The sequence below is a fragment of the Lissotriton vulgaris genome, chromosome 11 (assembly GCF_964263255.1).
Source record: "Lissotriton vulgaris chromosome 11, aLisVul1.2, whole genome shotgun sequence".
NCBI lineage: Eukaryota > Metazoa > Chordata > Amphibia > Caudata > Salamandridae > Lissotriton > Lissotriton vulgaris.
Genome location: NC_141699.1, coordinates 403727732 through 403752676, shown reverse-complemented (window position 1 = coordinate 403752676; position 24945 = coordinate 403727732). Strand labels below are relative to the sequence as shown.

The 24945-nt window shown below is 45.8% G+C and overlaps 1 protein-coding gene across 3 annotated transcripts in view; it reads left to right on the top strand.

Annotated features, from left to right (window-relative positions):
- The window catches only part of ELMOD3 (ELMO domain containing 3), a 227320-nt gene that overhangs the window by 10045 nt on the left and 192330 nt on the right, over positions 1-24945 (top strand). For 2 of the 3 annotated variants that reach the window (XM_086943445.1, XM_086943444.1), the window contains exons 2-3: positions 21908-22512; positions 24014-24088. In XM_086943445.1, coding sequence (XP_086799571.1) covers positions 22471-22512; positions 24014-24088 — 117 coding nt within the window. In that variant the 5' untranslated portion in view covers positions 21908-22470. Of the gene's footprint in view, positions 1-21907; positions 22513-24013; positions 24089-24945 lie in introns of those variants that run through there. The other variant, XM_086943446.1, reaches the window with a different exon arrangement.

Sequence of the window (24945 nt, the reverse complement as noted above, 5' to 3'; positions counted from 1 at the left end):
TCAGAGTCGGAAACTATACACATATAGCGCGGCCACCCGCCATTTTGTCAGCTACACTATCACGGTGACGCGCCTCCATTTTGTCTGGGCTGCAGTTGAGTACTGCCATTGCTCCTTAGATCCATGCGTAGTGCTGGTGCTGAGGCGGCTACATCTCCCACACGCCTTGTGCCTTTGATGTGACGCAGCTTTAGATCACTGTGGGAGGAAGGTGATCTGACACTGCCAAGCCTTACTGCACTGGAAGGCCTTCACATGCCAGGATGTCCGATTAGTTGATGTGCTATTGACCTGTGCGACGCTGTGGTTTTACAGATTGGCATAGATACTTGTAGGTCTCGACGTCACCCCCAACAGAACTCCTGACGAAGTGCGGGTGACTTCGGATGCACATTCTTCTGCTGCCTCTACAGAAGCCCAAGGGAGAACCACAGAATGTTTACGCCGCCCTCTGCAAATAACCCATACTACATTTAAAGACCATACGGACCGAGTACAAGATGGGGAAAATGGACGCCAGACAGCCCAAGATTACCTTTGACAATAAACAAAACACCAGACAATCTGAGCAGGAACAAGAAACATCTGACATAATAAGCCAGGTTGACGTCACAGGTGGTAAAGGGGAAGACTTTGGATCCCTAATGCTGGAGATGAGATATAGCCTGAAAAACATTGATGCAAAGCTGGATGCACTAACCACCCAACTCGACTCTGTTAAAACTTAGGTGTCCACACATGAAACAAGGCTGGACAGCCTAGAGAATAGGCAGACCGAATTTCACGAGTTCAGAGCCGAGATGAAAGAACAACTTTTACATATGGACAAATTACTGTCGGTAATCAGGGCAAAGAACGATGACTTAGAGGCGCGTTCGAGAAGGAATAACCGCCGCGTCACTGGAATTCCGGAGACTACAGCTATCACAAAAATGGAGACTTACATTGCAGATCTGTGTTATGACCAGATTCTCAGACCAGATAGAACCAGCTCACAAGAGCAACACCAACCTGGCCAAAACGTAACCACCTCCCTCCTCAGGACCCATCTATCCAGGCACCTGGGTACCTACCTGAGGATGGGGAACTCGCAATATACATGCTCATATCATCAGAAACACCACTAAATCTATAGGGATTACTAGGAATAGTCACTGATTACTAAGGACGTCCATGCCCTACACCACACTCATACCTCATAGTCTCGCGACCACATGGATCCAGACTAATCTACCCTGGGGCAGTTCTGATTATTTACCATTACACACTGATTACCATCAGTGCTCACTCGACACGCAATCCGGCGTGCCATACACACTGAGCTGCAGCTCCAGTGCTCTCTTTTTATCCGGTCCACAATCCGGCGGACCTACACATCAGGCTTCCACCTGATGCTCTCACTAACGCCACTTTCCCTAGAGGCGATCTCATTACACACCGTATCCCCCCGGTGCTCTCTCAAGCCACAATCATGTGGGTATACACACTGACCACAATCAGTGCTCTCACTAACGCCGCTACACAACGACCATCACTTTCCTATGAATACCTTCAGCTCTCTCTCTCTATGTTGGGAAGTCTCTCTCACTATTCACTAAGGGTTCGCTACTACAATAATATTATGGGATGGCCGAATCACTTAGTGTCTATCTATTTTCTTAGCTCAAGGGCTCCTCTCTCTCCCTAATTATTCAGTGGCTACTTACCGGATCAGGGGCAGCATCTGTTCTGGCTGTAACACCTGACTGGAAGGAAAGGTTACCTGTGCTTTAAGAACAAGAGACATACACTGTATGCAAGAGTTATTACCTGATTTAAACGCTCTCTATTATAAGAACAACACATGCACACTAGTTCACTAAGAACTGGGGTATCTTTAATGTTATCTGCGGGGTCTCTGTGACTAACAGGAACTGTAACACACCGCTGAAAGAAAAGGGATTAGACATATAATATAAGGACAAGGTTAATATTTGAAAAGTAAGGAACAATATCACCTAGGGAGTATGAAGTCTTGCTCTAGCTGTCATCTGGGCTTCTCTCTCGTCTGTGCCTTAGCTCGTCTTAGATCCTCTCCTGCACTCTTGGACACACATCTGCGCTGATCACTCTGCACTGGACTCCTCTCCCCCACGAACTCTCTCCACCTTCCAACTTCAGTCTAATGGTTTCTGCCGCTCTGATAATCGTTCGTTCCACTAGCTTCTTCACTCTATCTGATTGTTTCCATGCCAATGTCCAATTCACTCCAGCTGCTCCCACAGATTAATCCACGATATAACTTCAGTCTCTTCTAAAAGGCATTACTTCAGACTCCAGCTGTTCACAACTCCTCCTGAAAAGTAACTGCTTCTGACTGCTTCCTTCAGTTCCAGCTCACTGACTGTCTGTCTGTCTTCTCTCTGTTCCAAGCATCTTCTGTCTCTTCTCCTCCTGCAACTCCACTCCTCTCCTCTGCTCCAATTCAACATAAACTCTTTCTGATTCTCCACTCCTTCTGCAACTCCAGCTCAACTCTCTCCGCTCCTCCAACTCAACTCTCTCCGCCCCTCCAACTCAACTGACTCTGCAGCTCCAGCTCAACTCCTTCTCGCTCGAACTCTCTCCAGCTCAAGCTCTTCCTGCAACTCCAACTCAACTAACTGACTCCGCCTCTGCACTTCACTATTATGGAATACTGTTTCCTCATGGAAAGTTCCAGCCATCAGCCTCCTCCCACCAGGTCCATGCACCAGGCTCCTTGCTCTAGACGCTCCCACAGTGATCAACTGCTTGTTTCCTCTAGAGACCTGAGCCCAGGGACACTTCTTGATTAGATTCAGCTCTGGCCGGTTCTCTCCGGTTCGCTTAGGACGAACAACAGCTCAAAACCAAAATATTACCTTTCCCCTTCAAGCATCTCAGCCCTGCAGGGACAGAAAGCAAAATGGAGTCTCTCTAGTTCTGGGCCTTGTAGGCCTGAGAAGGATGAAATAACCCTTAGCTCTGTCAGAGTACCTACACAAACCATACCAATGTGTAATATAAAGTCAGGACCACAGGATCCACCCTCTACTATAGGCAGGATAATGAAAGGACACATAATTATGTCAAAGCCAATAGGCAATAGATAGATTAGAGTCAAGAATAAGGGATCTATCATCATATAAAGCAGCTATCCTCTTCTAGGTCTAGAAAAAGGGCTTAAAAGGGACAACACAAGGTAAGAATACAGATCCTAGATGTGAGCAAGCTTAAAGTCTTTATCACTCCGAAATAGAGCCAAAAAACCTGTCAAGACAATCTGCTACATGAGCTCTTTGATCCACATTTATCCCAGGTGTTCGTGGTCGAACGTGCGCACAGAGCTCTTGACCCAAAACCACCGGTAGTAGGCACGCCGAGGCCCATCCTGGCCAAGTTATTAAACTATCAAGATATAGACCTGATATTGCGCCTAGCGAGAGAGAAGAGGCAGATCACCCATAAAGGTAATAACATTTCCTTCTACCCTGACTTTACCCCAGCGGTGCAAGCTGCACGAAGGGAGTTTTTCTTCCAGCTAAGCGCCTTTTACGACCGGCGGAAATCCCCTACTCTCTTCTGTACCTAGCTAAACTTAGATCTCATGATGGTTCAGCCCATTTCTTTGTGGATGCTAAGTCGGCCCTTAAATTTGCCAAACATGTATGCAAGTCGAGGCCGGTCCCAGCGGCAGCAAGCCCCAATGGTGCAAGAGGAACTGATAATCTTAGCGATAATGACTGAAGTATCATATGTACATTGCTCATCCAAATGTCTGCTACTTTACGAATTATGTATTTTCACTTTGGCATATGCTCGTTGAGTGTCCATTATCCGTTTTGAGATGTGCATTGGCCATCTCACTTGGCATACTGCTAGTACTTTGGGGCGGGCCATACTTCTTCAGTCTAAACTGGTAGGGTGGTTGTTGCCACTTTACTGTTTCGGGAGTACCTCCACGGGCACGCTTACCCAACTCCCTAGCCACCCTTTACCCACAGGGGTGCATGCCGGCGTAACCATGCCCACACGGGAAGGCTCCCTATGTTAGCTATAGTTCACTTTAGAAATGGGGGTGGGGGGGTATTAACTCAACCTAATTGGGTGGTTGGAGGGGGTGGGGTGGGGAATGTTGTTTGGTTGGTACGTACTGCTCTGCATGCTGTCTGTATTTTATTTGGTTACACAAGGAGATGTGGCTTATTTGGATGTGCCATTTATATGCCGTTAATTCACAACTATTCTTGAGATGCGTAAGGTAACATTCAACATTCTTACATGGAATATTAGAGGACCTCATGATGCCATGATGGCTGAAAAGCCAGGCTGGTTCATGCTTATCTGACTGGGCATAATATAGATATATGCTTCTTACAAGAAACACACCTGAATGTCAAGCCATCACACAAACTGAGGCATGCTAGATGGGCGGGGATACACACTGCAATCTATTCAAATTATGCATGGGGGTAGCTATCCTTATCTGGAGAGGACTAGATTGGAAGGAGACAGCAGAATTCACAGACCCTGAGGGGAGGTATGTTGTTTTACAAGGCCAACTGGGAGGCAAACCAGTGGTACTGGCGGCCGTATATGGTCCAAATGTAGATTCCCCAGACTTTTTTCGAGATGTCTGGGCACGGATAGCCTCCTCACAGTTTCCTACGATAATATGGGGAGGGGATTTCAATGCTGTGCTTAATGATGCCCTTGACAGGCAAGGCTCGTCGCGTACGCTGTATTCACACACCAGTCTGGCACTACGCGACCTTATGTCTGAGGGTGCCCTGGTCGACATTTGGAGAGATAGACATCCTCAGGTACAGGAGGGAACATGCATCTGGAGTCAACACGCTGCCTGGTCGAGGCTAAATTATTGGCTGGTATCATCAGACATAGCCTCCTGGACGCTAGAGGTGACTCACCTTGCTCGGTCTCTGTCGGACCACGCCCCTTGCTTGCTTAAATTGTCACTCCCAGATTCAACATCGCGTGCATTTAGCTGGAGACTACCCCCCACCCCCCCAATGCCTTACTCGATGAAGCATTCAAAGAAGAGATTAGGAATGATATAGTTGAATATTTTGAATTGAACTCTGGATCGGTCCCCTCAGAAGCAACAATATGGGATGCTTTCTAGGTGGTGATAAGAGGGAAATGCATAGCTAGGCAAGCGGGAGTTTTAAAAGCTATAAGAGGCTCTATAACACAGATAGAATGCCAGAGCAAAGACCTGGAGTGGCGGTTCTGCTCTGGAGCATGCCCAGAAATAGCGGCAGAGCTGAAAAGTAAATTATTAGAATTTGCAGAGGAAGCGCAGAGAGAGCTTAAGTTTCTGGGGAAGCATGCTAAGGGCCGGCGATATGGAGAGGGGGATAGGCCGGGCTGAACACTTGCAGGTATGATCCGTAAGTCTAACTGCATCACATTCATTCATACAATAACGAGACCAGACGGCACTACTGTGACATGTCAGGAGGAAGTTTTACGAGAGTTTGCCACATTTTATTCCTCGTTATACACAGCGACTCAATCGGCACAATCAGAGGGCCTACAGGGCTTTTTGGATTCCAAAGGTCTGGTTTGGTTCAACGACACACATAGGCGGTAAGTGGATTTCCCAATATCAGTAGAAGATATAAAGCAAGTAATAAAGTTTGCCACTGAACAAGGCCCCTGGGCCTGATGGTCTAACCATGGCCTAACCATGGCCTTTTACAAAACATATAGTGAAGAACGAGCTCCGAAGCTTTTGGCAGTTTATACCGAGGCGTTTGAGGCGGGGGACATCCCTCATTCCATGCTCGAGGCTCTCATAATGACATTGCTAAAACCTGATAAAGAAGAAAAGGAGCTGGACTCCTACCATCCGCTCTCATTAATTAATGTGGATGTCAAAATCTATGCTAAATTGATGGCAAACCGTCTGCAGCCGCTTCTCCCGATGGTGGCCCTCCCGGACCAGTAAGGGTTCATACCAGGGCGTGCAACATCCCATAATCTTCTGACACTTTTTTCAATCCTGCATTATTTCCACCCCAGCGTCCAGGCAGTTGCCGTCTTTCTAGACGCAACTAAGGCGTTCGACTCCCTTGAGTGGCCGTACCTATTCAGGATTTTGGTGCGTATGGGATTTAGTCCTCTCTTCTTGAGCCGCATTCACTTGCTTTATAACAAGCCAAAGGCTCATGTTCGTGTAAACGGCTTGATATCTGACAGTTTTGAAGTTACCAGAGGCACAAGACAAGGCTGCCCCCTCTCGCCGTTATTATTTGCCATCGCCATGGAACCGCTCGCAGCCAGAATACGCCAACACCACACAGCTAGAGGGATTGGCCTCAGCACTAGGAGCCTTTTAATCCCCCTATATGCTGACAATGTCACTCTGTACATCCGGAATCCCACAATAAATTTAGACCCAGTGCTCCGGGAATTTATTACATTTGGCGGCCTATCTGGCACTAATATAAACTGGAGGAAATCTGTAGTATTTCCGCTGAGGGATGGGACCCCTGAGATGACATCGGAATACCCGCTGCGATGGGCAGCAGACTAGGTCAAATACCTGGGCGTTTGGCTCAGCCGGAGTCTGCAAGAACTCTGGAACCTGAATTTTGAATGGGATGTAAATTGGCTGGATTCTAAGGTGGCAATTTGGTCCAAGTTTCCACTGTCCATTGCAGGAAAAGTGGCATTGACAAAAATGGTCATTCTGCCGAAATTCCTGTATTTATTTACGAATGTACCTATTCCGCTCACGCAACACTTTTTTTAAGTGTCTCCGCTCTCAATTGCTGTCCTTGGTGTGGACGGGCGGCCAGGCAAGAGTGTCTTGGGACCTCCTGTCAGGAGTCATGTTGTGGCATCCATAGCTGGTCAGGTAGATTGTAAGCGGCCACGATTGAACATTAAGCCTAGCACAGTGAATGTGTGGTATTACTGTAATTAGTGATACAACCTCTCCTAAGATGGCCGCCAGTATGAACAGTAACGGGACCGGTTGCCATTCTATGCCACAGAGTGTTTCTTGGGGAGCGCGAGCGCTGTTTGCTGCGCACTTCAACAAACGTTTTTCCTGAGAAGCCAGCTTGAGTTCGTTCCTCTGCTAAATAGTATTAGCGGGAGGAATATTTTCTTGTTAAGAGTATTGACACTTCTCCTTGTAGGGAAGTCGTAATTCTGCCTAAGACTTCCGAGCATCATAGTCCTCAGTTTTGGTTACTACGCACCTTTGAACTGTCAAGTGCGTATTCAACTGGGAGTTTCCAGACGACTACTTCAGCCTCAAACGCCAATGACGAAATTGGTGTTGAGTCAGTCTGAACTTCTTCAGGAGAGAGTCCCGGCGTAAGCAGTCACAGTCTCGGAGCCACTTCAACTACGGACCTACAGTAAGGCTATTGTTGTGGCGCAGAGGAACTGTCAACTTGCCTATTCTTGCGTACCCTCCCAGCTTGCGCTTTTCCTATTCTATCCTTCCCTCTGTTCCTTCCCCTATCCTTTTTGCGCGCTTGTGGAGGATGCTGTTACTTCAGACATTTGTACTATAGTCCGGATGAAAGTCTACTTGAAGACAGAGATTTATACACCACAGTAAAGAGAAGCTCACAGGTAATGAAGGTGAAACTTAGTTAATCCCTCAAGAGTGAACTGCCAGTTAGCTCCTTAGTAATAAGGTCTTTCTTTTGCAGACAGGGCTTCCAGTCAAATATAAATACAGAAGAGAGGCGCAGACTCCCTCACTAGCTGGTAGGATAAGTGCTAATTATAGAATTGTAATTCGAGTATCTTGGTAGGTATGTTTTCTTATTTCCCCTTCTTTGTGCATTAGACATCCATGCCAAGATGGTCGGAAGAAACCTTTAGAAGATTCCAGACCTTGACCTGGGCGTTCAGCAATGGGAGTGTCTCTTTTCTCTATCCACTTCCCCTTTCCCCTATCGGCTGGTTTAGGAGCTTAACCGCTGCGTCACCGGTCGGCAGGAGATTGGGACTAGCTACGGTCTGCCTCTGCAAAGCATTTGGAGCTTCTTGACAGATTGAAATGCCCAAGAAAATTGCTTTGCCCGGGCAGAATGGCGGAGGGGTTTAATCTCAAGGCATTAGGAGAAATGTTGTTAGGAATCCAACGGGAGATAGGGGCAGTACATGAGGAAAATAAGGTGTTAAAACAGGAATTAGTGGCGTCTCGGCAAGAGGCGCGTGCTTTGGCTCACAAGGTAGATGGGTTAGCGATGGGCAATCCTGTAGTAAGTGCGTCAACAGTTCCTTCCTCAGTTCCCAGTCAAGACCCCAAGTCTGTGGCGCAGGTGATTCATTCTGTTTCACCCCTTATTCCTTTAGCCGCCCCAGAAAGATTCCAGGGAGATCCTCAAAAGGCCCAGATATTTTTGACCCAATGTTCCCTACATTTTATGTGTCGCCCGACCCTTTTCCCTGACGCTCAGTTGAAAGTAGCCTTTGTTTTGTCCTATCTGGGAGGAGATGCAGCTAATTTGGCAATGCTATTAGTGACCAGGGATGACCCTTTCCTTTATGATGTTGCCCTATTTAAAAGGGAGTTTCTTAGGATTTTTGATCGGAGAAGAGTATCTCAGGCCACCGACAACGAGCTATTGGAGTTGCGTCAAGGTTCTAAAGACTTACTGACGTATTTAACGCAGTTTAACAAACTGATCATTGAGACCGATTGGCCAGAAGAGAAACAGGCAGCCTTATTTTATAAAGGACTTTGTGATGAATTAAAGGACACTTTGGCACAGATACCAAATCATCCAAAGGAACTATCTGTCTTAGTAGATTTGGTGCTAGAGTTGGATTTCCATAACTCTGAACGCATAGGAGAAAAGAAAAAAGATTGGAAAGTAAGCTTTCCCCGTTTTGATCGAATGAGAACGGACAGTGGAAAAGGACAGAATGACTCAGAGCCTATGCAGATTGGAGCCACTAGGAGACCTTTGAGCAATGAAGAGAAAGAGCAACGTCGTCTAAAGAAGTTATGCTTGTATTGTGGTGGTGCGGGGCATTTTGTCAAGGAATGTACCAGACGTCCAAAAACCCCAGTGAAGGGAAACTACTCTAGCCATCCGTAAACATAGTCGCTCTGGTGGTGAATGAATCGAAGACGACTCCTGAAGCACATTTAATTATGAACACCTTACAGACTATGGCACCTCATGTTATCCTGCACATGACCTTGAGATTTCGAGAATTTGAATTTCCTAGTGTGGCGATTATGCTGGATTCTGGGGCCACAGGCAACTTCTGCGACATCAAGTTTGCTCAACGATTGGGAATTCAAGCAATTCAGAAGGAGAAAATTGAACCTGTACAAGCAGTGGATGGGACAAACTTGTCATCGGGCCCAATTACCAGCCACACCGAATGTTTGAAGTTAACACAAGTTGACGGTCATCGAGAAACTGCAATTTAATCTCATTGATGCTCCTCAATTCCAGTGTATATTGGGATTGCCGTGGTTGACAGTACATAATCCCACTATTGATTGGGAGAATCGTACGGTGATGATGAAGTCTTCTTATTGTCAAGAACATTGTTATCAGAAGCAAGAAGGCCCTCTGGATCCATCCCAAGCTAGTCTACTCTCATTTGGAGGACAGTCCATTGGAGTCATTGACTCAGTAAAGATTCCCGAAGAATATCAGGAATTTGAAGCGGTCTTTAGTGAGCAAGAGGCTGAGTTGCTCCCCTCACATCGCTCTTATGACTGCACTATAGAGCTTGAACCTGGGGCAGTTCTTCTTTGCAGTCGGATTTATGCTTTAACTGAAGCAGAGAATACACATTTGAAGGAGTATTTGGACCGTTATCTGGCGAATGGGTTTATCCAACCATCTCAGTCCCCTGTGTCCTCTCCTTTATTTTTTATACCTAAGAAGGAGGGAACACTAAGGACTTGCATTGATTACCGCACCTTAAACCAGGTGACCATCAAGAATAGATACCCGTTACCCTTGATCTCAGTCCTTTTGGATCAAGTAAAAGAAGCCCGGGTATTTACAAAATTAGATCTTCGCGGAGCGTACCATCTCATTCGTATGAAGGAGGGCCATGAGTGGAAGACCGCCTTCCGGACGAAGTTTGGCCTCTTCGAATATAAAGTGATGCCCTTCGGTCTCTGCAATGCACCTGCGGTTTTTCAACACTTCATCAACGATGTGATGGGGGACTTAATTAACAAAATTGCGATCATCTACTTGGATGATATTTTGATTTATTCCAAGGACCCCCAAGATCACCCAGAACATGGTTGAAAGGTACTGGAACGTTTACAAACCCATAAATTGTTTGTCAAACTGGAGAAATGTGTCTTTAGTGCTGCTAAGGTGGAGTTTTTGGGGTTTGTCCTTTCAGTCCAAGGAGTTATTATGGATCCTGGAAAAGTTGGAGCAGTCGAGAATTGGCCTTCACCCAAAGACGTTAAAGAAATTCAGAGATTTTTAGGCTTTGCCAATTTTTATCGTCGCTTCATTCAAGGATTTTCTCAACTCATTGTCCCCATTACTCGCTTGCTCAAGAAGGGAGTGAAATTTGAGTGGACCTCAGAAGCGGAACAGGCCTTTTGTGATTTGAAAGCCAAGTTTATCTCCGCACCAATTCTGTTACATGCTGATCCTTCTGAACCCTTTTTCGTTGAGGCTGATGCCTCCGATCAGGCCATTGGTGGAGTTCTTTCTCAGAGACATCGGAGCACGGGGCAACTTCATCCGGTTGCATACCGATCTCGAAAATTAAGCCCTGCAGAATTGAACTATACCATCGCAGAAAAAGAACTCTTGGCAGTAAAAGACTCTTTTGAAGACTGGAGACATTATTTGCTGGGCGCTAAACATACGGTCACGGTGTATTCTGACCATTAGAACTTGCAATTTTTAAAGACAGCTGGTCTTTATATTTTGCTGATTTCAATTTCGTCATCACCTATCGTCCGGGCCCCAGGAATGGTAAGGCGGATGTGTTATCTTGTCTCAATACTCAAGAAACGGAACATTTGGTGGAGCCTCAACCCATCATCCAAGAATCAAAGATCATTGGTGCCGTGATTTTGGATACCTTTTAAGAGGAAGTCAGAAAGAGTTTGTCCTCTGAGGAAGTTCAGGATTGGGTGACTCAAGATGACGAGCAAAGTCTACACCAACAACTGCCTTACTACAAAGGAGCTTTATACTTGCCGACACTTACTCTCCAGCAGAAGGCTCTTCAAAGTTGTCACGATCATCCGCTTGCTGGTCATAAAGGAATCACAAAGACTTTGGACCTAGCGACGAGATATTTCTGGTGGCCTGGGTTGTCTTCTCATGTCAAAAAATATGTCCAATCTTGTATATTATGTGCTAGAGGAAAACCTAGTTGACAGGCTCCCCCAGGGTTGTTGCAGCCACTCCCAACCCCGTCACATCCTTGGCATACCATTTCCATGGATTTGATTGTGGACCTTCCTGTGAGTAAGGGCTATGACACCATCCTAGTCATTGTGGACATCTTCTCTAAGATGAGTCATTTCATTCCGTTAAAGGGAACTCCTTCTGCCCCACAGTTAGCAAAGGTTTTTGGCGAACATGTAGTAAAGCTCCCTGGAATTCCGAAGGCAGTGGTCTCTGATAGGGGGGTCACAATTTGTTTCGCATTTTTGGAAGGCATTCCTGAAAGGTTTGGGGGTGGAAAGTAGGTTGACTACAATTTATCATCCTGAAGTCGATGGTCAGACTGAACGCGTCAACCAGGAATTGGAGCAGTATCTGCGTCTGTTCCGGGTTGAGAGAGGAGGAGATTGGTCCGACATGTTATGGATGGCAGAATTTGCATGTAATAATGCAAAGAGTGCTTCCAAGGGTTACTCTCCCTTCTATTTGAACTCTGGTCGCCATCCGAATCCTTTTTTGCTAACGGAAGATTTGGATGTTCCAGCAGTGGGGACCTTAATGAGAGACATGACGTTACTCCTTCAATATGCAGAGACAAATTTAGTTAAAGCTCTAAGGAGTTCTACAAACACTATGCAGATAAACATAGGAAACCTGCCCCACAATATCAGATTGGCGATAAGGTTTTGTTGTCATCAAAGAATTTTCATTTAAAAGGCAATCGAAAATTCCAACCTAGATTCGTAGGATTTTATGTAATTGACAAGATTGTAGGGCCAGTCACAGTTAGATTTAAATTACCAGACAAGATGGGGATCCATCCAGTGTTTCATGTCTCGCTGTTGAAAAAGACCTGTCCACAATTGAGAGCGACTAGACCACCTGATCCACTAGATATTTCTGGTCATCCGGAGTATGTAGTAAAAGAAATCCTTGACTCTAAGATAAAGAAAGGAAGGTTACATTACTTAGTGGATTGGAAAGGTTATGGACAAAAAGATAGATCCTGGGAACCTGCAGGAAACATTCATGCCCAACTTTTACTGAAAAGATTCCATGCACTGGAACCATTCAAGCCAGGACCGATCAATCGGTCATTGAGAGGGGGTACTGTAGGAGTTATGTTGTGGCATCCATAGCTGGTCAGGTAGATTGTAAGCGGCCACGATTGAACATTAAGCCTAGCACAGTGAATGTGTGGTATTACTGTAACTAGTGATACAACCTCTCCTAAGATGGCAGCCAGTATGAACAGTAACGGGACCGGTTGCCATTCTATGCCACAGAGTGTTTCTTGGGGAGCGCGAGCGCTGTTTGCTGCGCACTTCAACGAACGTTTTTCCAGAGAAGCCAGCTTGAGTTCGTTCCTCCGCTAAATAGTATTAGCGGGAGGAATATTTTCTTGTTAAGAGTATTGACACTTCTCCTTGTAGGGAAGTCGTAATTCTGCCTAAGACTTCCGAGCTTCATAGTCCTCAGTTTTGGTTACTACGCACCTTTGAACTGTCGAGTGCGTATTCAACTAGGAGTTTCCAGACGACTACTTCAGCCTCAAACGCCAATGACCAAATTAGTGTTGAGTCAGTCAGAACTTCTTCAGGAGAGAGTCCCGGCGTAAGCAGTCACAGTCTCGGAGCCACTTCAACTACGGACCTACAGTAAGGCTATTGTTGTGGCGCAGAGGAACTGTCAACTTGCCTATTCTCGCGTACCCTCCCAGGCTGCGCTTTTCCTATTCTATCCTTCCCTCTGTTCCTTCCCCTATCCTTTTTGCGCTCTTGTGGAGGATGCTGTTACTTCAGACATTTGTACTATAGTTCCGGATGAAAGTCTACTTAAAGACAGAGATTTATACGCCACAGTAAAGAGAAGCTCACAGGTAATGAAGGTGAAACTTAGTTAATCCCTCGAGCGAACTGCCAGTTAGCTCCGTGGTAATAAGGTCGTTCTTTTGCAGACAGGGCTTCCAGTCAAATATAAATACAGAAGAGAGGCGCAGACTCCCTCACTAGCTGTTAGGATAAGTGCTAATTATAGAATTATAATTCGAATATCTTGGTAGGTGTGTTTTCTTATTTCCCCTTCTTTGTGCATTAGACATCCATGCCAAGATGGTCGGAAGAAACCTTTAGAAGATACCAGACCTTGACCTGGGCGTTCAGCAACGGGAGTGTCTCTTCTCTCTATCCACTTCCCCTTTCCCCTCTCGGCTGGTTTAGGAGCTTAACCGCTGCGACACCGGTCGGCAGCAGATTGGGACTAGCTACGGTCTGCCTCTGTAAAGCGTTTGGAGCTTCTTGACACCTACTGACTCTTCCGCTGGGCCAAGGTGGCTTTGGTGCTCCAGATATGCGACTTTATGCGCTCTGTGCGCAAGCCCAGTTTCTTCATTTCTGGGTTTACCCGACACCATACCAGCCACATGTTGCAGTTGAAATGGATGAAGTTGCGCCGACCCCACTCAAAGTGGCAATCTACAAAAAGGTACCACGCCCAGGGCAAGATGTCGACACTGCTGACATGTTGGACATGGCGTGAACTTCAGAGACGTGCCAACCTTCCACTACTTTACGCGCCGTCCATGCCATTACGAGATAACCCACTATTGCCATGTTTGGAGCATGATGGAGGAACGATCGAAATGGGAAGCACACAGTTACTGACGTTTGCTGATTTGTATCCGGAAGGTACATTTCGGCCCCATCCTGTGGGGGAAGACTAACAGGAATTGCCGTTTGCAGAAAAGTTTACCTACTATAAACTGAAAGCAGCATGCCGCGCGTTATGGGGGGGTTTACCAGAAGCACCACCAACATTCCAAGCACTAGAAAACATTTTAGCAAGCTCTTCCCCACGCAAAGTGGTGACTCGTCTGTACACTACTATGCAGTGTCAGGCCCCAATCACGCAGCCTAAATCCTTGCAGTTGTGGAACGACGAGTTAGATCCCCCACTCCTAGAAGACCACTGGGACTTTTGTTGTAGGCAAATGTTAGAACTGTCCACAAGCTATAAACTACGCCTTATACACTTTAAATTTCTACATAGATATTATAGGACTCCAGTTAGTCTTCATAAAATGCGGTTGAGAGAGGATGCAAGTTTTTGGCATTGTGGTTTCGCACCTGCATCCTTCTTGCACATGGCATGGGATTGCCCTAAGAATACTGTCATGACCTATTCACAGCAGTGAACCAGATAGTTGAAAGGTCAGATTCTGCCTCTCCACTCTTGGGTCTCCTCTGCTTGGTGAAGGACACCCTGCCCCAGAGACGAAAGTTGCATGCCCTTCTGCTCTTGTACGCTAGACGGCAGATTGCTCTTAGATGGGGCAGAAAGAAGGTACCCACTCTTACCGAATGGCTATCTGATGTTACATATGGGCATACTCAACTCGGGGTTTACTGGGAACTAATGCCACCTCCCTCAAGACCCAAAAACATATGGGAGCCGTTTTTGCAATGGTCACGCACCAGAGAGGGCTCCACAACACAAAGCACCACTCCAGACATTACTTGAGTACCATTAATGTTGTACTGCAAATGTTGTGGGAACAGAGGATTTTAAATGTGATGCATTGCTTGAATATGTGTAGTTCGTTGTAATCCCTGTAAGAGGATATGAAGTGATGGTAATGCTATATGATGCCTTGGTTAAATCTGTTATTGATTTGAGTCTTTAAACTAGGATGTATTATATTGTTCAACACGCCCTAGTCTATAACCTATTTTTTCGGTGAAAGGTTGTTACCACTATGTAAGCATTGTGAAGAAGGGGAGCGTAGAATGTAAGTACAGGTACCGTTTGGTTGTTTTGTATGTTTCTCCAATTTTTACCATCTGTACAATCGAAAAACATGCCTGTAATGAGGAGACATATGTTTCATTTGTTATGTACAAATTCAATAAAAAGAAAAAAAAAGTAGAGCAACGCCCCTGGCATAGGTGTTATAATTCGCAAAGTATCTGTGTGCCCCCCAACTGTCGGCCATGTGGGTGGTATTGGCTTTGGGCAAATGTGTTTCCTGTACACATGCGATATCGACCTTATTACGCAATAAATAATGGAGCACCTGACAGCGCTTGTGTGGATTATTGAGGCCTCGTACATTCCAGAACATAAGGGACAAACCAGAGGGACCAACAGTATTACCTAGCTGAGCCATAATGAGCATACATCAAAAGACATAATGCGCAATTTGCATATAACAAAAAATTATCTTGTGTGTGTGACCTTTCGTACCATCATTTAAAATATGTAACCGTTGCAAAGTTCGCCCCCACCTCTCACCACCCAGCCTCACCCAATCCCAAGTTAGGCAGTACCATGTTCCAATAATCAGCAGGAAGTGCCAACTTGTTGTATGAATGCGTAAACAACCATTGTAAAAACACTTCCAAGCACACTGGAACCAACAACAGAAGAAAGTATACACCTTAAGGGGTGGCAACACCACAGCAGCAGATCAACTAACTTATTGCAAAAACAGTAATATCGTAAGCATTATCCCCTGTTTCAACAGAATCAAATGACCTATCTAGAAATTCCTCTTCAGCCAGTCCCTGTGTTCTAAAAAAAAAAAGTCCTATACTAGCATCCAAGCCGCTATGTGGAGGGAAAGGGCCTCCATCTCCAGACCTGGGTCCACTGTTGTTCTTCTTGAATGTGTGACAAAATTTCAGCGCCTCAGTTGGAGTGTCTTAGATACAAGAGGGTCCTCCCGCATCAACCTTAGAGCAATCCGTATTTCAATCTCAAATTTCTGAGGGTTGCCTTCATCCCGCTGAATTTGCGGCAGGCATCTTGGACCATGACAGTAAAGTCTGGAAAGAAAGAGTTTGGAACCCTGCCACCTCTCTCCCGGGCCAGACGCAAGATCGAGTCTCTATCTTTGAAGTTCATGATCCTCGCAATTATGGGTCTTGGTGGCAGGCCAAGATTAGATTCAGAAAAGGGGGTTGTGATGAACAGAGTGTCTGAATTAAGCAGACCACTCTTACCCAGTCCAAAGATCAGGGCTTGATCCATCACCGTTATTTAGCTCACTGCACCATCCCAGCTCAGAACCTGGCTTTATGCAAATCAGTCTGTCCCTGGCCCAGTGCATCATGGGAACAGGGCAGACTAAACTACCAAGCCAATTCTTCACCAGAAAGGAGACAAGCTTCCGGGGACCGGTTTCTGGCATTTCAGCCGTCGTCGGCCCGGCTTGCTTGAATCGGGATGGTGCAGTGAGCAAGGGACTCATGTCTGAGTATACCCTGCCACACCTATAGTGGCCAAAAACGATTCAGAAATTAGGCCTCGGGCTAAGGGAGCGGTGTGCACGTTCTAAAGCAAAGCCCAGGGAGAAGGCTTCCCTGCCAAAAAAATCAGAAAGCAAGTTTTCCACATATACATCCATTTTCCCGGTATTAGCCGTCTCCAGGACGCCTAACATGCGCACGTTGTTGCGCCTACTGCGCGCTTCCAGGTCCTCGTTCTTAGTTGCGACCTCTTTCAAGATGCGTTCCACTCTGTCCAGTCGTTTCAGTGACTGCGCCGAGCTGTCTTCAATATCCGATACGCGGGTCTCCACCACGTCAAGGTGTCGTCATGTGCTTGATCTTTGGCACCCATGTCGGCCAAGCTTTTGTCCAGCTCGTCGAATCTGCCATCGAGAGCCTTGAAGCCTGCTCTCATCTCCTGGAGCATTGATGTAGGTAGTGAAGAGAGGTCATCCACGTTGTCCGCTCTCTGGGCACTGCTCGCCATGGTGGGGGTCTCTTCAGAGGTGTTGTCCACCACTTTCTCAAAGGGTAGGGTCCTTTGTTTAGGTTCCTTGCGGCCCATTCCATGGTGCAGGATTGTAGCGTGGTGGCAGAGTCACAATAAGGGTCCGGATGCAGTCAGTAAGGGTAGAGCAAGCCAGTTGCCGAGTATGCTGAGTGTAACCGTGTCCTGAGGTGAAATCTGCAGCCCAGCTTCACTGCACCACAAGGCCGCGAGTTAGGAGGGAGCTCTGAGGAGCGTGTGCGTATCAGATTGCGCACAATGTCAGTCTCAAGCAGGAAGATGAGGAAGGGCGGAAAGGGAGGAGAGGATAGGAAGTGCCATGGCCCCCAGCAAGGTCAATGGAGTACCTCAAGCGTTTTGATCAAAGTGCAGCCACAGCAGTGTAATGGGGCTCTCCTGACCCGAGCCAGTAACGTGCTTGCAGCTCCAATCGCTACTGCCCTTGGTGCCCTGCCACCAGCAGTCTCTCAGGACAATGCGCCATGAAACTCTGATGGTGTAGTGCCGTCTGCGCAATGGGATGCCTGGGGTTTTAGAAGATGGAGCCCTGACTGTAGCGAAATTGAGCCTCCGGTGGTTTGGCATGTAGAGGCCGCCCAGAAACAAAGTGTCCGCTGTGTAGGAGGTCCCAGGCCCCTGGAAGCCTAACAGAAAGAGCCCGGGCGTGTCTGTACTGCTGTGCTGCTGGCTTGAAAATCGGAGTAATGCCGGCTGCCTAATCCAGCAGGTAGGCCTCAGATGGGGGGGGGGGGAGGGGCGCAGGAGCAGAGTAGCTGCACGGTCTGCCGTGGCGGATTTATCTGTTGACCGAGCTGCCCCCCCCCTGTGCTCTGTGTGCCCTTGCATCCCGCTCTCAATGGTGCGGCGGGTATATTGATGGGCCCTGTCTCCAATACGGCCCTCCGGCTGTGTCGCTAGCGTTTATTACCGCAGGTGCAGTAGCGTAGAGATGATCGCATTGTGCGCAGTAGCACGGCAGGGGGGGCGTCCAAACCGCCCACGCGTCATGGGCCTGCCGCCATAACTACCGACCCCTGCTTACCTCCATCCAGCACAGGGCCTCCTCTTCCAGACGTCCTCCGCGGGCGTCGCTCCTCCACTCTACGTGGCCGAGAAGCACCACTGCAGGAAATCATGAACGGAGGCCCCTCCGTTCACCGTAGCAGGATTGTCAGGCTCCGATTCTCATCCTGCGTTCAAGTATGCCGTTTATAGGTTGCGGGCATCGGGGCCTTAGGGGGATAATGTAAGAAGTGTTGCAGCGGCTGCCGGAGCTTCAGCATCAAGCGACCATCACGGACGCTTGCGTGGCCACGCCCCCTGTTTTTATTTTTAATTACCCCTGATGAAGGGCAATTTGCCCGAAATGCATTGGGTCGATTTTATTCACATTGTCTTAAGGAACAGGGACACCTAGTAACTGCCTGTGACACTGCACCCTTTCCTTGCTTCATGCAGTTGCTTTTCTTACTTATGCTGGGATATTTTTAAAGAGAAAAAATGCAAACAATTATCATTTGCAACGGCAATAACTCCAAATTTCACTAATTCGAGACCTTTTGCATTGCAAATGCTTATTGAGAAGGCAAGTGGGGCTCTTGTATTGCAAGACTCTTCCCTGCAAAAGTCCACAAAGATCAGACTCTCATAGTCTGCAGTGCTGCTCCAAGTGTGGCTGATGGGAGATTAGATAACCTCAGTGACATCCAGGCTTCAGTGTAGCATACTTCAAGAGCCTTTAATTAAACTAGTGGAGTGATACAACAGATACCTACCTGGTTCTAATTTGTTGCCTCCTGTCCATTCTCTGCTCTTTCTAGTGAGCAGTGTTCTTGTGTGAGTGAAGGGTAATCCACCATGTTTTGTGAGTAGATTTTGAGGGGTGTGCCTTTGTGAATGTCAGATTAACATGGTCTTTTTTGAGTGCAGCATAAGTGGCCCACAAGTTGAAAGTTGTGCCTGTGTTGGGCATATGCCTACATGAGTGCAGTGTGAGGGATGTGCCTCTGTGATGGCAGCTGTGTGAGTGTGGGGTACCTGCATGTTATGTCTGTGCGCAGGCACTTTTTATGGGCTTTTTAGAGTTATTGTTTTGAAGTGAAGGAAGTGGAAATACAATAGTGTGTGTATAGGGACGGTAGTGAGTTTAGATATGGAAGATGTAGACTATGAAGGAGGTTGAGTAATGCCAGCGGCAGCTGAATGAGATCTCACCATAGTGAGTGGACCCAGGTACTTTGCTTGCACCATGGCAACTTACCTACGCCACTGAACCCCTTGTGGTCTCTGGTGTTAAACGTGTAACACCCCTCACCTCCCTTTAACTATGACTGGTAAATGTTAACAACCAGAAGCAACAATAGAATAAAGTGTAACACCAAAAACAAACCATTGAGTTAACGGTGGCAGTGTGTAGTCTATTAGCAAGACACAAAATAGCCCACATTGCAGAAGGGGTATCAAATATGTCAACAGGTAAGTAGACTGCCCAATAACCCCATCAGCACTAATTAGGAGCTGCAGGGGCCCAGCCCCGACTGAAAGCAAGTCAAGTCTCATCAATGGAAATGATCTTGCCTACATTCAAAGTCCTAACTTGGCTCGTCTTCGAATAGCTCCAGAAGTTTGGCTTTGCTAGTTTCAATGTCAGTCGGCATCCTCAGGAGCCTATCGTGACTACCATTGTCTTCTGGCCTTGCTCAGCTAGGTCTTTGTCTTCTGCTAGTGATAGTCCCAGGATCTGTTTAGCCTCCCTAAGGGACCCCGTGGTCCAGAAATTGCCCCAATGAGAAAACAATATGAAATGGAGTTGTGATCCATTGGAAAAAAGTATCTAAGGAAACTTGGCAAAATGTACATTTTTTTAAACTGGATACAATGGGGAATCTAGGGTGGGGTGACTTGTGTGACTCTCACTGGGTTTTCTTTTTACCCAGATGTAAAGTTCAGGAATCTGTGAGGAGCTATAAACTTTCTTGCAGTCAGAATTCCCCAAAGTCTTCTGCTAAAAGTAGTACGTCACTTGTATGGGTAGGCCTAGTGCTTATGACCGTAAAGGACCCAAAACGCAACATGGATACATCACGTTTTTGCACTGAAGATTAACCTTTTTCTTGCAGCGTGAGTAGCTTAGGATTTTGAGCAGTAGCTATGCTGGCCCCTAGGGAAATCTAGCAAGCCTGCTCATTTTTTAAAACTAAACAACCATGGGGGTGTCAAGGGATGGGTGACTTTCATGGTTCTCATCATGTCGTTTTACCCAGAAGCCTTAGCAAACCTCATACTTTGACTAAAAATACACAATGTCCACGTCTGTGAGTAAAATGTAAAATCTGCTGGAACCCACAAATTTACTACCATCCAGCATTACCCCAATTCTCCCAATAAAAATGCTACCTCACTTGTATGTGTCAGCCTAGTGCCCCCAACAGGAAAGGGCTCAAAATGCAGCACAGATGCATCACATATTTTAACTGAAAATGGACCCTTTTTTTGCAACATGGGTAGCTGTGGGTTTTGGTCCCTAGCTCAACCAACACCTAGCAAACCTGCACATTTAAAAAAAAATAGACAACCACGGAAATCCAGGGGTGTGTGATTTGCAATGCTTTTATAGAAGCCCTTGCAGACATCAACGTTTGGTTAAAAAAAAAAGACACACATTGCCCTCACATTTCTGTGATGGAAAATTTTGAAATCTGCAGGGAGCCACACAATTTCCTACCATCCTGAGTTCCCATACATTTCCTGATCTGAACGGTTCCCCACTTGTGTGGGTGTGCCAAGAGACCACGACACAGAAGGCTCTAAAGCGCTACATTGAGAGATGAGCAATAGTGGTAGCTGCTGTATTTGTGGCCATGCTGTGGCGCGACCCATGCAAACCTACGAGCAACGGGGGGTTTTGAAAACTAGATAACCAGGTGATTCCAGAGTGGTGTGCCTTGCGGGAATCCCATGAGGTTTCTTACCCACAACACGCTGCAAATCTCATACGTTTCCTGAAATTCAGTGCTCCAACCTTTAGCCAATACCTACTGGAGCACGGTAAAAGCTAAAGGTGCAAAGAATGTGAACCAGACTGATCCAAAACAATTAACACCTCATAATTTGAGCCATGGATAACCTGTGGAACATAATCTTTGTGCATCGTAAAAACGAGCAAGGTCGGATCAGGACTTATGACGCCTAGTGACTTAAACTTGCTTTGAGTCTAAACGCTTAAATGGGTTCAAGTGAAAGAATATATAAAGGGAAAGAAAATGTCTGATTAAACTTGAAGCAGCAGTGAGGTCCCGAGAAACTGTTTCAACCTAAGCCTAGTTCTCTTGCTATTCCCATTCATTGCCTCTCTCCCTCTTTCTTGGTTCCCTTCTATTATCCGCTTTTAAAGTGATACAACATTAAGGTTTCACCTGCACATACAAAGCTGATTGGTAATTGGTGGTGTGCTCCCTGTGACTGCTATTGTTCTTGTTTTATAGCTGTATTGTAATTTTAAAAATACTCTCCCAAATATTCTATTAATCATTCTTTTCCACTACATGCATTACTAAGGCTTAACCTGATATGATTTAAGCGCGGTTTTAGCTTTGTATTTGTATTTTTCATCTTACGTTTCTGCAATTATTGTGGATCAATGTGTGGTTTCATTTAACTGATGGGCAAGTGGCCAACTGTTTGAAGCTTGCTGAATAAACCTTAATTGTGGGCATTGTTTTATTCATTTGTTTTTCTTCTTCCAGGACTGTGTGAAGGATCCGAAGTCCATCAAGGAACTGAGCTACTATATTCCTCACCGTTACTTTTCTGTAGAAGTTGGATGTACCTTTTGAACTGTGAGGTGTCTCTTTGCACATGCACACAGTTGTATAGAAGAACCATCGACGGACCCAATGGAAGGCAGGCATTTTCTGCTCAGCTCTCTTGCCTCTATGAAACAAAGCCTAGCTGCCCAACGATAATGGTCAATGACACATAAGCTGATTAGAAGGAGATCAAGACATGTAATCATTATTGCCGCGTTGATGGCTCTCTGGTTATTTGGAAGCAGCTTGTCCACGGCAGATTTTAAAATCATGTAAGATGATATGCTACTCTTCTTTCTAAACGTCACAGCTTCCACTTGAAGAAAGGCCACTGTACGTGAGGCTACTATGAATGGCCAACGTATCGTACCTATGGAGGTAATGCTCCTTCTCTGGTCTAAGGGTCACTCCCCATGGTGAATCCTGTGTGCTCTAATCGGAATCCTGTAGTGCAGTGACACAAATATCTTGTGAGTCAGCATCAAGAGAAGACCGTTGCCATGGATATACATGCAGATGAAAATCATAATGGTAAAGCAGAGGTAAGAGCACCGAGAGAGTTGTCTCAGAAAAAGCCTGCTCACTTGCATATGGATCTGAATTTTGAGTGGTTCTTCTACAGGCAGAAGCGTTTGGTAGACTTGAATAGTTGAGCTCCTGGCCTTTGACAACAGCTCTAGCTGGTGGTGGTCATTGGGAGTGTAGTGAAAAACCACAAAGATTTAACTTTATGGCTTACTGTCATAAAACCAGTAGGGGAGTTTGACTATAACTGTTGTCAAAGGCCAGGAGCTCAACTATTCAACAGCTCTAGCTGGTGGTGGTCATTGGGAATGTAGTGAACAGCCACACAGTTCTAACTTTATGGCTTATCTCCAAATCACCTACTGGCTTCATGACAGTAAGCCACAAAGTTGCAACCTTGTGGCTGTTCTCTACTTTCCCAATGACCACCACCATCAGCTACCTTGGGGGCGCCGAAGATTATGTAAATTGTTTCAAAATGTCAAAGGGCTTTGCTAGGTAGGAGTCTATATGTTCATAAGTCATGTGGAAGTATCTTTGAAGATGCTCTTATTTCAGCTAAGCTAGATCCTGATTTTACACTGTTAAATCTGGAACAAAATTTAAGAAAATGCAAATCTTGAAACCCAATATTTCTCACTAGTGTATTTGAGCAAAATCATTTGCACATTAGCGTTTCATTTGTACCACATTAAGCTTATTTCCAATCCCCCTTCCTCTACCTAAGTAAATAGGGCCTGTCGGTACGTTTTATTTCTTTTTAATTGTGTCGTTGTATAGAACCCCATTATTTTCTTCATTGGTTGTTTCAGCCATACTCTGCTTATTGAACAGTTTTCGACGAAGTAATTGAATCTGTTTAAGATGGTGTGCGCGTTCTGTCTGTTGGTGGGGGCGGTATGCTGTGATTTAAGATGTCATTTAATCCAAATGCTCCTTTTTAACAGAAGGATGAGTACCTCACCGTCCTACCGCTGCCTAGGAATTCTTTCTATACGGTAAACTCTGGGCTTTTGTTTTTTTCCTTCACAGGAGTTCCTCGTAATGAATGATCATTAAGTCCTTAAGGGGTAATTCAGGCCTATTAGGATTGTGACCTTTACCTAATTGCAGGCCTTGCGATCTTGAGGGACGGGTCTCGCCACTCCTTTGGAGTGCTCCCTGTGCCATTTATAGGGGTGCCATAATGGCGGCTGGCAAGTGCCATTCAACCCTTATTTGCTTGAGTCACCTACGCACAGTCGTGTGAAGCATCGGTAAAGAACAGGTTTTAAACGAGGTTAGTGTGTTGCCAAAAAAAGGACATTGCGTCAGTGTTTCTCTCTTCAGAGTGTGCGTGCTTAATGAGGTAGGACTGTTATCACAGCCCTCCCTCTCTCTGTCCGTGGGGGAAAGCGCGGGCTCGTCTAGGAAACCACAGCAACACGCCCGATATGAGAGGAGGCTACAGACTGCATTTCTGTCATTTATAAACACTAATACTTGACTTTGTGTGTGTTTTTTTTATTTTTATTCAAGGGCATGAAGAACTGCATCCTGGAGTCCAGTCACCCTGATCACGAATCAGACCTCCTGCCCACTAAAAACGTACCAGTGCGTATATTTATACCTCACATTGACTGTTTGTAGCTTTTGTTCAGTTGGTCTGTTGGAAAGTTTCGATAAAATCCTTGGAAAAATGAGCGCATTTGAGTCCTCTAATTTGAACTTCAGTGTTTGTGTTGATAATAGTTTTTATTTTAAAATAACTTAGTTCCACAGTTGGCGTTTCCTGGCGTATCAGAATTAATTCAGTTAACTGCTATACTTTAATTCTGCATGTTACACTTTCCCAATTTTTATGCAAGTGCTGCACAGTCATGGGTTAAAAATGAGAATGGTGTGGCAGCAGTTCACGCCAAGTCTGTCAATGCTTAATTGAACAGTAAAGTTGAGAAATTGTCTCCTGCTGGAAGAAGTGATGAGAAAAAAGCTATTTTCACTGAGTGCTATGGTGGTAGCGGTGGTCTTGTATCCTCTTTTAAGCAGTTTATAGGTTAAAAACATGCTTTCGAAGCTAGAGTCTGTAGATGGACATGTGTTCATTAACGAATATTATTGTACAGCTGATGCCAGCATCTCATTTTATAGCAAAACGTGGCAGAAACCGACATTTCAGAAAGCCAGTAGAGTTTATCTATTTTTAGGGAATGTACACTGAGACTTTTTGCAATTAGGTGTGAATGGCAGCAGCAAGCCTGTGTATGTTTTAGAAGAAAAACTACCTATGATATGTATCGTTTGAAATGGTGCAACAAAAGTGTCTCAATAAAATTGTATTTCTACAGGTGTAAAGTTCAGTCGTTTTGTCTTGGAAGTTTTCTGTTGATCAGTTTTTCTTGTGTAAATTTTCGCTGTTATTTTTCCATTTCATCCATTCTTTTAATTTGGGTCCATAATTATGTGTTGGT